This window comes from Alosa alosa, chromosome 10 (assembly GCF_017589495.1).
Source record: "Alosa alosa isolate M-15738 ecotype Scorff River chromosome 10, AALO_Geno_1.1, whole genome shotgun sequence".
NCBI classification, from domain to species: Eukaryota; Metazoa; Chordata; class Actinopteri; order Clupeiformes; family Clupeidae; genus Alosa; species Alosa alosa.
Genome location: NC_063198.1, coordinates 10379822 through 10392011, shown reverse-complemented (window position 1 = coordinate 10392011; position 12190 = coordinate 10379822). Strand labels below are relative to the sequence as shown.

At 40.4% G+C, this 12190-nt stretch overlaps 1 protein-coding gene across 1 annotated transcript; it reads right to left on the bottom strand.

The window, feature by feature from the left end:
• Positions 1 to 2096: 2096 nt before the first annotated feature.
• On the bottom strand, positions 2097 to 12007 carry mcrs1 (microspherule protein 1). The gene is made up of 15 exons (XM_048255971.1): positions 11844 to 12007; positions 11394 to 11473; positions 10313 to 10484; positions 9976 to 10114; positions 9469 to 9633; positions 8683 to 8792; positions 8281 to 8389; positions 7396 to 7534; positions 5798 to 5873; positions 5476 to 5504; positions 5225 to 5317; positions 4365 to 4447; positions 3876 to 3963; positions 3266 to 3393; positions 2097 to 2949 (listed from the first exon to the last, which is right to left on the bottom strand). The coding sequence occupies exons 2-15, from the start codon at positions 11401 to 11403 to the stop codon at positions 2863 to 2865; spliced, it is 1428 nt and encodes a 475-aa protein (XP_048111928.1). The 5' UTR covers positions 11404 to 11473; positions 11844 to 12007; the 3' UTR covers positions 2097 to 2862.
• Between the last annotated feature and the right edge of the window lie 183 nt (positions 12008 to 12190).

Here is a 12190-nt window from a genome sequence, read left to right as displayed (position 1 = left end):
CCAATGACAGGCCTCGGCAATAAAATACAATCTCAAGACAACGAGAACATTTAACAGCTGGGAGGTTGGGAGGTTACTGGTTGATTTAGCTTCAAAGTATGTCGGTATATTTCAATAGGAGAACGTTATTAGCAAGAAGTAGGCTATTCAAAAGGCAGTCGCCACTAGAACAATGGTGTAACAAAATATTTCCGTTTTCAAAATAATTCGATCCAAATGTCTCCACTCCTCAGACGTGTCTGCCAATACAAGCTAACTTCACATCTTATCTTACATTAACACACAGCACTAATTCGAGCCAACTATTCGCCGATAACTGATCAAAATGGTAAAGAATGATGAAGGATGGGTTAAAGTCATAAGTGTCCTTTTTTGAAAATGCAATTTAACAGCAATTAATAACAAATATTCAACTCTACAAATAGAACATTTTATTACTGATTCTCTGTAAACTAAAGGACAGTTCCGTGAACTTCTTTAAAAGTCAATCTGGCTAACTTAACCGCCATGAATCACATATTGCGAAATACCAAGACCTGCATGACATAATATGAGGATGGGGCAAAATATTTATAGTAGCCTACTCGAACAATTTATAGAATCTACAATTACAGAAATGATGTGTAAACGCCAATGCATGTGAATGTCAATTAAATCGTTGCTAAAATCAGCTAACATGCTAAACCTACAGATAGCCATTTTGGCTAACCAGTGTCCTGATTGCTTAGAATAACGTTACCAGCTGCAAAAAATAAAGCTGTTTTTTATTCAGACAATGTACAGGGTATAATCATTCATTGATAGTACTCACTTGAAGTGACTATTGTTAACTTTCTTGTGTCATGAAGTCGCACCGTACTCTCCCCTGTGACAGTCTGGTAGCGTAACTCATGTGAGACTGAGGATTGGAATGAGGACTCTCCTTCGCTCAGTTGGCACTGGCAGCACAAAACAAGGGCCTAGAACTACGTCAAAAATATCGACGGCGGTCTATGCTAATTTTACTCAAGGAATTGTTTGTCAGTATGAAACATATAGGTTACTGGAATGACGGTACTGCAAGACAAGTCTTTCAATTGCCTTTTAAGTTTTTAAGTGTGATATGGCAAGTTGTTTTTTAACAATGCTTATACACGCACAAATAATAGTCTTTTAATAAGACTAATAAGACCAATTTTTGCCTATAATTAATAAAATATCCTGGCCTATCTGTTTATAGCAGCAGACATAACTCCTGAAAGTTGTCAAACACCTGGTCATATCTAAGACACATTGTAAAACACTTCATAAATCATCTTGAGTACCATCAGGTGTTTCCATCTTGAAGACTTGCACATATCAGTCTCAATCATAGATCAAAGGTATTAGGCTACTACAATCGGAAAATAAAAGGCGGCATTGTTGATATTAACAACCCAATGAAATAGCAGACAGGTGCAACTATTGTTCTAACGCATTACTTTTGATGATAACACATAAAGGTGTTAACTACAATTTAGTCTGTACTACGCAAATGCATATAGCAGGGTTCCCACTCTAAGTGAAATGTAACATTCCTAGACTTTTCCCTGACAAAAAAACTAAATTTCCATGACCTACTTTATAATGAAGGGTAGGCTACACTATTTCAGAACAGTCCTGTAGCGAATTTTTTACTTTTTTTTAGAGTGAGAGATGAATAAATGGGTATTGAATGAACAAAGTTGTGCTAACCACAACTACAGTACTCAAGCAAGCAGTTAAGCTAATAACCAGATTCTGAATTCAAAATTCCCTGATATTCCATGACTTTGGCCCCAAAATAATCAAATTCCCGCACTTTCCATGTCTGGAATAGACTTTCCAAAATTCCATGATATTCCAGAAATTCCATGACCAGTGGGAACCCTGATATAGATCCATTCACTGTATGGAAGGACAGAGTTGAGGCAGTGGAGGTTAAGGTGGCAATCCTAACATTAAGCTATAGACATCAGGCAAAAGTAAAAAATTGCCTTTCCATTACTTCTACACCTTCTACCAACTAACTGAAGCTGCATCATAGTGCAAAAATGTAATAATAATAATAATAGTAATAATAAAAACAGTACTATGGGTTTAGACTGGACAACATTTATTGAATGGCTACATCACACTTTAATAAGGGCTTGAGAAAGAGATGCTTCCCTTTTAGGACTTTCAAGCTGATGGTGCCGATTTGAACAGACATAGTCCTGTGTACTGGACTGTTTCCTGAGCCTGGTGCTTGTGGAACTGTGGTTAGATTGTGCCTGCCTGTAACAAATACCATCAGTGACTGCGCTCTGACAATGGAATGAACAAGAATAATGGCCAAGATGTGTTATTAATCCATAACTCTGACAAACTATATGCCCGTATCAGCTATACTGTGTATGGTATCTCTACCTGGAATTTGATGGTGTGTTAGCACAGGAGCTTTATCTATGAAGTTTCCAGGAATAACAAACACTTCACTTTTGGCTCAACTAGAAAATAGTTTTAAGTAGGTGGAGAAGACTTGAAGAACTCAAACTGAAAGTAAAAAAAACTTAACTTTGAGCTTAACTCTGTTGTGTTCTGCCTCAAGGTTGTGAGTTCTGAATACCAAGACAGTAAAGTGTTCATATATAAGAACATCCCACTCCATACATTCTGAGTATGGCTCATTATCCCAACTCAGGATGAAAAACAATCCCCTGTGGTGTTGTGGAACTGTTCACATCGTGCCTGCAGCAGTAGTCTATCTCTACAAACTCGCGTAGAGGAGCCAGTTGCAAGGATTCAGCCAGGGCCTCAGAGTCCATCTGCCCAGAGCACTGCTTCCTCCTGGCCCAGGATTAGGGCAGTTACTCCAGAGAAATCTCACTGCTGGTTCATCTTGGCTGCCTCTGCTTTGATGAGGGAGATGAGCTCCTGGTTGATCAGGAACACAAAGCGAAGGCCTGCAATCTAGAGGCATGACACAAGGATTACAAATCAATCTTTTAACTTCACGGAAAGTCAAAACAGAAGATATGACCCGAATTTGTAGTGACAGTCACACAACAACATAAACAAGTAATAATAGACTAATAAATGACAAATTATTTTTGATACCAAGTAATAACCAATGTTATTACCTCTTAAAAGACTAATAGGTAAAAAGTAACTCATTCCCTTTTCTCAATTACTTACTCAACACTCATCACATTTCAATTTAATTCAAGCTGAGAGTACCCCGGAACCTGGCACAGAACACATTCCACAGTGATGCCCATCTCCTTACCTCTACTACAGAGTTGTTGTTGAGTTTCCACTTGTTGCCGGACAGAACAGGTCTTCCGTCTATGTAGATTGGTCTCCGGCCTTCATTAGCAATGAAAAAGTCCCCATTGTTCTTCAGTTTAATAATGCCTAAAATAGAAGTCATATGGATACAGTCAGTTACACAGTGGCTGAGGAATTTAAATAGAGAGAAAGCAGAGGACATTTATGGGAAAAACAGCAAAAGGCAAAGCCTTCTATTACTGAAAAAACATTCACATGCTTTATCACTGCATTTTAGGGTGGTAAAAGACTGTCTATTGAAGTTGTGCATCAACAGCCAACAGGCCACTTCAGATGACTGAACCCAAAGGAAGAACCGAAGCACACAAATAATATATATTAGTGTGTTTAATAGGTGCTAACAACCAACATTTGGACGCACAGCGTCTTCATCTGTATCTATTAAAGACTCTACAAGTTATTTGTGTGCACTGAAGTGGCCCATTGAGTGCTGCTGATTTTGCAGTCCTGTTACGTGAGCACTGATGGGCTAGAACACTAGTGATACCCCTTTTCATTTCAGTAGACAGCCTTTACCTCCTACACTACACTTGCTTGCAATGGCCTACCTTGTTTTCTTGAAATCTTCCATGCAGGTCCTTCCAATGAGAGATCAACGTCTATCTGCTTGTCTTTGGTGGCTCGGCCCAGAGTTATCTGCAGTAGCAGAGAGACACAGTCGGTTAGGATTCCAAGACTCAGACTGTTTACTAAACAAATCAGGACTTCTAAGTGCTGCTCCAGAGTAGATGAACGAAGCAGCTGGAGAATTAAACCATAGGGTCAACCTGCCCTTCTGAACTAAACTAAACAAACAAACTAACACCAAAACAAAAACAAAGCAATAAACAGACAAGCCAAAACAAAGGGAACACATAAAACCTTGGATCACATCAAGATATTCTGTCAGCCATATTTTACTTCATACTGTGCCCAAATATGTAGAAAACCTCCTTCTGCTATCACATTATCACAGCATGGAGCTTGGAGGCGGGAGCCTGCTGGTGTAAATTACTAGTTGATTTGCAACTTCATCACAGAGCTGGCCAATCTCTTACCTCCCTTGACCTCATCAGGTAGCGGACCATGCGTCCTCGCAACGCAGCCAGGGTCTGGTTGTCAAAGTCCGGGGAGTTCATTCCTGAAAGCATGCCACAAATCATTGAACACATTCATGAGTCAAGCCTCGAAGACCATTAACAACTGCACCCAAGACACACAGTATTCTATATTTACAACTATAAGATGTCAGCTTGAGAAGCAATGAAGCTGACTGGCAATCAATGTAAATAGATCTGCCTTAAGGGTCATTCACACCAAGAACAATAACGATAACCATAACGATAAAAGTGTCCACACTGAACAACGATAAACAGATAAAAGTCTCTCCTTATGTTAATGAATGTGACAGCTAAAATTCCATGGGTTCTAATTGGCTATTAGTTTTTTATCGTTCTCAAATTGAAAGTGATCTCCAACGATATCGTTCTTCATGTCGTTATCGTTATAGTTTATGTGTGAACGTCGTCATTCATATTAATGAGAACGATATTTGTTTATAGTTATCGTTACCGTTATCGTTCTTGGTGTGAATGACCCTTTAGAGGGGTCTATATCAAGCCATGAGGTGTGAGATTCCTGTCCACAATTGTATCAAAGCTCACACTGATGTGTTCCATTCCAGAGTGAACTGATGGTTACGTCTTTACTGTTCAGCAGACTGTGTTCTCTTGCCATGTACAGTCTAGTTTCCAAAGCCACTGATGTGACTGAGCACAAATTCCTATTCAGTACTGATATGTGAGGTATGTGCAGCTGGCTTTTGTTGAAAAGTGTGTGTGCGTTGAGATAGTGATGCAGACGGTGTGTATGAGTGAGTGTGTGTGTGTGTGTGTGTGTGTGTGTGTGTGTGTCTGACCTGTGATGCTGTCCACTAGCACCTGCCAGCGGGGTAACTCCTGTTCCAACTGCCTGATCTCCCTCTTCTGATGTCTGTCGGAGATCATTAGCTCTAGTGGAGGGTGGGGAGGGATACAAAGTGAGGATTATGATAGAGCAAGAGAAAACAAGAGAAATACATGATAACTCGTAAAAAAAAGAAAGAAAATCAAGAAAGAGACAAGAAGTTCAACCCCGGAAAGCCCTTATTTTTATTTTTAAGTGACTCACCATGCTCAAGCACCTCATCCCTGCTTTCCCTGCAGGGAGACAATATGAGAACAACATGAGTGACTTTTTCTGGCAGGCCAACATGGAATGTTCTTTCCTACTGATTGTAACACCAGAACAGTCAATGATTCCAAGTAGGTGGCTTAGTGGCAAACCTAGGTAAGATAACCCAGAGGAAATTGTAAACCTGATAACAGAACAGCCCCATGGGTTAAATCTCTAAACTAAACACTTCTATTAGAAGGCTTACCTCTTCCTCTGGGTTAACTTACCCAGATCTGCCATTTTACCTCTAACTTGGAATACACCTAAGTACACCTACTTTAGCTTGGCATCATCTACCAGCTGCTCTGCATCGGAGAAGTTTAGGACTTGGTCTCCTTTGGGAAGGGGTTGGACTGCAACAGAGAAGGTTATTTTTAGTAACAGACAGGTACTGAGGACGAGAGCTCAGAGAAGAGTTATTTTTAGTAACAGACAGGTACTGAGGACGAGAGCTCAGAGGCTATTTTGACACAGGCCACAGTGTGATGTCATAATTACGTTGGTCTTTTTGGTGATCATTCAAATCCCACAGCAATTTTCTGCAAATGAGTTTATTCAAACTTAGAAAGCCTTCAAGTAACTCATTTTGAAAAGCTAATATTGAATCACGTTGAATTGGTCCAACTCTTTGAAAAATTGACAAAGGGTCCTTAACATCCTTAATTATTCTTTTTGTACGGGAAACTTATTCAGTTTGTTGTATCTTTCTAAGTACCTATCTAGGTGTAGATTACCAAGACAGTTTGATTATTTTGGAGCCCTGGTTTGTGCAGACATCCCAAGTCTCCCGGAAGTTCCGGGAGTTTCCCGCATATTGATAGCAACTCCCTGACGCCCGCAAATTAGATAAAATCTCCCGGAATCTAGCTATAGTGAGTGTTCAAGAGTGCGCATGTGAGACCGTGTGTGCATCTCAGTGTAGCGCGCACACGACGGGAGAGAGAGGGGTGGTGCGTGTGTGCCTGAGCGCATTCAAGACAGAGAGCATCCTGATTGGCCTGTTTCGCTAAATCAACCAATCAGTTTTCAGTGTAGGCGGGCTTTTATCTCTTTTCTCCCGAACTTAATTAATCAGTTCAGTGTATAGGAACAGGAGCGTCATGGCAGAGTAAGTCCTTCAAAAAAAGGAAAATGTAAGACCCATTTCAAAGTGTAGGCTACCCTTGTCTCATAAGAGTAAAAAAAAATGATTGGCCTAGTCTTGCACGCTGCACTATTTGTAACAATGACTTTAGCATTGCCCATGGCGGGTTTGATTGCAAAAGACATGTTGAGGTGTCAATTCATGTGCATATTATTCAGGCCTATAGCCTACTAGATGGCTAGTTGCCAAGGTGAAAAGACCAAACTATCAAAATCTAATTACAATTTCTATCGTGATACCTCCCTGAAATGACTTTTTGCAGGTTGGGATGTCTGTTTGTGTCTCCATGGGACCACATTGGAGGGCCAAAGTACACTTCACTTGACATTGCTTTGTGCAACACTGATCCGAATATTCATATTTGTGTCTCCAAGGTACACTCAATTCAGGGCTTGAAGCAATAAAAATGTCTGTGCCTGAAGTTATCAGTCATTAATAAGGACGTCATATTTACTGTAGTCTCATTGCCTATTTTCAAATCTTAAGCATACCAGCTCACGCCTGAATTCAGGTACGTTGTCTGAACACTTTAAGCTCTGTCAATTTACTGTTGTGGACATGTTCGTCAGTACACAAGCTCAATAACTCAGTCACCAAGTTTGAAATAATGCTTCTAGTTGTGTGAATCTACAGCAAAAACTATCATTTACAGCTCCATAGTCTTCTCTGCACCTTCATGTCTGCACCCACACTGTGACATCGGGAGTCCCTTTAAGCCTAACCCAGCTCACCGCTCTGGTCCTCCAGCAGGTAGTACTGCTTGAGAAGCTGCCAGTGCACCATCAGGCTCTTGGGTGTACGGGAGGGGTAGAACACACTCGGGTGCTTACTCAGCAGCTCCTGGAACACCTCCAGCTTGGGCTGACTGTTCTGCTCATCAAGAACACACACACAGACACACACACAGCACATTTCAGTCACAGTGGAGTCAAGGTATATTTAATGTATAATGTTTAGTGTTAATGCAACACACATAAGATGATATCAGAACTCTCAAAATCTGAATTCTCAAATGCAAGAGTAACAATCAACAGACCTTATTTGGTTGGCTGTATCCTCAACTGTCTTATAACAATTGCTACACTGGTGATGAGGATGGTTCACAAAAGTTTAGTGTGTCAACTAGTGTGAGTGTTTGTTGGTTTGTTTGTTTAATTTAAAGCCATATCAGCACCTAAGGCTATTTAATGGCCAGAACATGGTATGCTAGTAGAAGACATGGGAGATTAATATATGTATATATATATATCTATTACAAGCTTAGCAACAATGATATTTTAGAGAAGTTTTTTTTTTATCTATGCTAGCCAGACATTCTAAAACGTTCAAAGGAGGGACCTTACTTAAAACATCAACCACAGAATTTTGACTATAAAATTGGCGTCTTTTGGCTTTCAGAGCAGGGCAAATGAATAAAATATGTTTCACTGACGGGCATTTTACAAAATTGGTATGATGGAGGTTCTTTGTCACTTAATAGAAAGCCATGTCTTGAATGTCCAATTGAAATTGTCAACTTGTGTGAAATACAAATAATCTGGGCACATGCTAGACTAACATCCCATTGACAAATGATGTTAAAGGGCAGTAAACAGAGCTGAATGAAAATGCCTTACCGAGCTGATCTTGGCCAGCAGGGCCTCCTCTGCCTGGCTGAAGAGTGCTTTGGCCTGAATGGCAGCAATGGCTTCTGGATGCAACTGCCTCATGGCCTGCCAAGCCAATCTGCAAAAGAGAGAAACAGAGAGAGAGAGAGAGAGAGAGAGAGAGAGAGAGAGAGAGAGAGAAAGAGAGACAGAGAGTGAGTGAGTGAGAGAAAAGCAAAGGAAGGGGCAAATGTTCATTTATTTTTTAAATGTTCTAATTATAAACTTCAGGATGAAGTTGATGTGACACCTAGTTATTAGGGCAAAGTGTAGGATTTTCATAAACCCCCCCATCTATTTCACTAATAATAAAAAAATATGGTCATTGAGTAGATTGTTAAAAATGAGTTTGGTTGGAGTGGAGCATCTTACTTGGATATGACTGGGTCATACAGCAGGGCATACCAACGCTCCTGAATCTCTCTCAGGGTGAATCGACAGCTGAACTTCACTCCCAGGTGCACCGCTGTGAGGTCTGTGGTCTACAATCAGACAGTACACAGGCAATTACACAGTGGCCAACGTTGTACTGGCACACAAACACAGCGAGAACAGGGTCCCTGACACTTTTGCAACTCTTGAGTTTTCAACAACAAGAGAAATATTCTAAGAGTTTTCCTTGATACTGGGGCCAACTCTTTTTCTCCATGTTTGAGGGAGGCTCAACAAGAGAAATAAGATCCATGATTTTAAGAGAAATGTTGTATTTGCTATTGATCCAGTGCAAACTCTAAACATTTGAGTGTTTAAAAGATACCTAAACTACTGATACTGCAGGGCCAACTCTTGTTACAACCATCGGCCAAAAGGGAAAGCCAGTAAATTATACACTAATTAGATAAGAATGATGGCTACAAAAAGCTTGTATTTTCATTCTGTACAAAATACTGGTCTAACTCTGAGGTGAGGTGTTCTTCTGCCGATACCATCTATGCTTTGTGCATAGTGTGGATGACACCAATTTAGCCGCCCGCACCGTCATTACAGACTTTCAGGATATACCCAAATCTTGTGTCTGTACATATCTTAAGGCTATGACGGTACATGTGCATGATAGGCCTAGTTTCCAAACGCAGGTTCAGACGGCATCTTCAATAGTGCCCTTTGGCCTTACAACACAGAGGTCTTTCACTGAAGTGACTCCAGTGTCCACCTTACCTGCAGGACAGCATTGATAAGAAGCAGGTCGTCCGTGGGCTTCCAGCGGCCAAGGTCCTTGGTGATCTGCAATGTTTGCTTGGTCTTCTTCACCCTCTTAGTGATGGGGGGAGGGGTGATCACCATGGTAAGAGGGGGGGTGATGGAGGAACTTGACTTTGATACCTAGAGGAAATAAACGTTATAGCGCATTTCATACCAAGGCAGTTCAATGTGCTTTACATCATGAGTAGAAATCAGCAAGCATCAACAAATCACAACAATTAAAATATTAGCATGCATAATAGTGTGCATTCATGTGTGTGAGATGATCTGCAATGCAGCTCCAAATCCACTGTACAGACTTTGTATCACTTTACAGAAATTGTCTCATAGTTACATTGTTATCAGAGGATATGTTATCTGGGAATCTCTACAGCTCCTCTGAAAATCAGCATAAGATAGCAGCAACCAAACCAACATTAAAAATAAATACATTTGAAATATACAGTAGAGCTTGTCAATTACCTTTTTCTTTTCATTGGAGGATGGCTCACTGCCAGAGCATCGGATTGGCTCGATGACAGGTGGACCTTTCACTCTGGTGGAGGGTTTGGCCAGACTGCTCTCAACCAGCTCATCATCAAACTTCTTTCTCTTGATTGACCTGAGCAAAACATGACAGATGAAACATGAATACCTATACGAAATTGCTTACTTTAAGCCAAGGCCGTAGCCATGGAGACAACATAACATGTATTATATGTACAATTAACCCTGCTCTAGAACATGGTAAAGCATAATAAATAGTATAAAATTCGGACTCTGGACCAAACACAAGTGAGGCATGCTGCCTCTCACTAACCGTGAGGAGCTGCGGCGTTTGGGCACTCCACCGCCACCACTGAAAGCCTGTGCTGCTGTTCTCTTCACATCCTTCAGCCCGGTTGACTCTTCATCCTCTGACCTGCTATGGCTAGCCAGGCCTCCGATGGAGGAACTCCCCACAACGGGGGTGGCAATACCAGCCTGCGAGTCTGCACACATACATATCATTCCAAATAATGTTATATAACTCTTTCACACAAACATATGGGAATTTGTGGGTGTTTTTGGTCGGTAAGCAGGTATGCCATGCTGTTGAAGGTGCAAACAAATGCTGTATCACCATTGAAATCAGATAGAAAGGAGCTGGCTCAAGGGTTATAGAAGTATTTTATCATGTTTATTTGTATAATGAAAGCACCGTTTCTAGAGCCACCCATTTGTGTTAACTTCTGCCTCCTTTGCTATCATTTTGGTAACTATAAAGAGCTATTTGACATCTTTAGAACACTAAACATATCAGAAGGGCCAAACAAGTTACTCTAGTCTAGACTTTTTGACGTTATCTATTCCTATTGCTATTGTCTATCCAAAGTAAAGTGCCTGTTTCGAAGTTTTAAAGTCAAATCAACCAAAATTCCAATATTGTCTGCAACTCCAAATGGTCTGTGACCTAAGCTTTTGTAAAAGAGTTAGGCCTACATTGTATTCTAAGTGACCTAAAATGCAACAATCTAAAACACATTCCCGACAAGTACAAGGATACAAGGAAGCTTTTATTGTCACATGCATATAGTTTAAAAAAAAAACATGGAAGTAAGAAAAGTGCAGTGAAATTGTCATGTCTAGTCAGTCAAGGATACTATTTGTGCATATAGTTATGGAAGTAAGAAATGCAGTGAAAATGTCTGGTGTCAGAAGAATGGGGGTTTAGTAGGGGTTTAGTAGATTAAGTGGCAAGGGCTGCATAAAAAAGGTGGGGGAGGATTGGGATTGGGTGGGGGGCACCAACAAGGAGCATGCTGGTATAGTCTAGGGATTTGCAAAAAATATGCAAAGACAATAACTGCATAGATAGACAATAACGTGCCAAAATAATAAAGAGAAAATAAATATCTTACCCTTTTCCATAGCCTTTTGTCAAAACCAGACGCAGTCAGTTAGGCAAGTGACATTGCTGGCGACTCAAAGGTACAGTGCGCTAAAGATAATATAAGCAGTTTAGAATAGGCAAAGGGTGCTCGTAGTATACCGACCAATTCCAATACCGACCAATTCCAATTAACATTACATGAACAATTTTACATGCATTATCTATCCACACAGCAAAATGGTCGTTAAACTAATGCTCAATCCTATTCTTAGATGTAAATATAGTGTAAAGGGAAGAGAAAACGTTGACAGCATCGTCAGCAGGCTTGATAGCTGGCCCCTCTCTGTGTAACGGTAACATTAACCCATAGATTGTATACAGTCTATGCATTAACCAGCATTTGATTAGCATTGCTAGTTAGGTAACGTTAGCTAGCTACCAATTTCACACATAATGATGAAAAATAGTAACCACTCACTTATTTTGAAAAAACGCAAGGAATAACTGGTGAATGATGATCTCATTTACATCAAAATTTCCAGGAAATCCGATGTCCTGTCACCACAAAACGTTTATTTATTTACTGTCGATCGAAAACAAGAAGACAAAACATGCACATTTCCTGTGCCTACGGATGTTACGTAAAACCAAAGATTGTTAAGGCCAAGATTTTGTCTATGGGCGCGAAATGGGGATCGAATCCTGTCTGCATAAAGAGGCGTGTCGATGACGTATTGACGAGCGTACATTGAAAACAGACTAACCGGCGCACACCTATAAGGTTGACAGGACTGGAATGCTCAAAAATGAAAAATGTACCTGAAA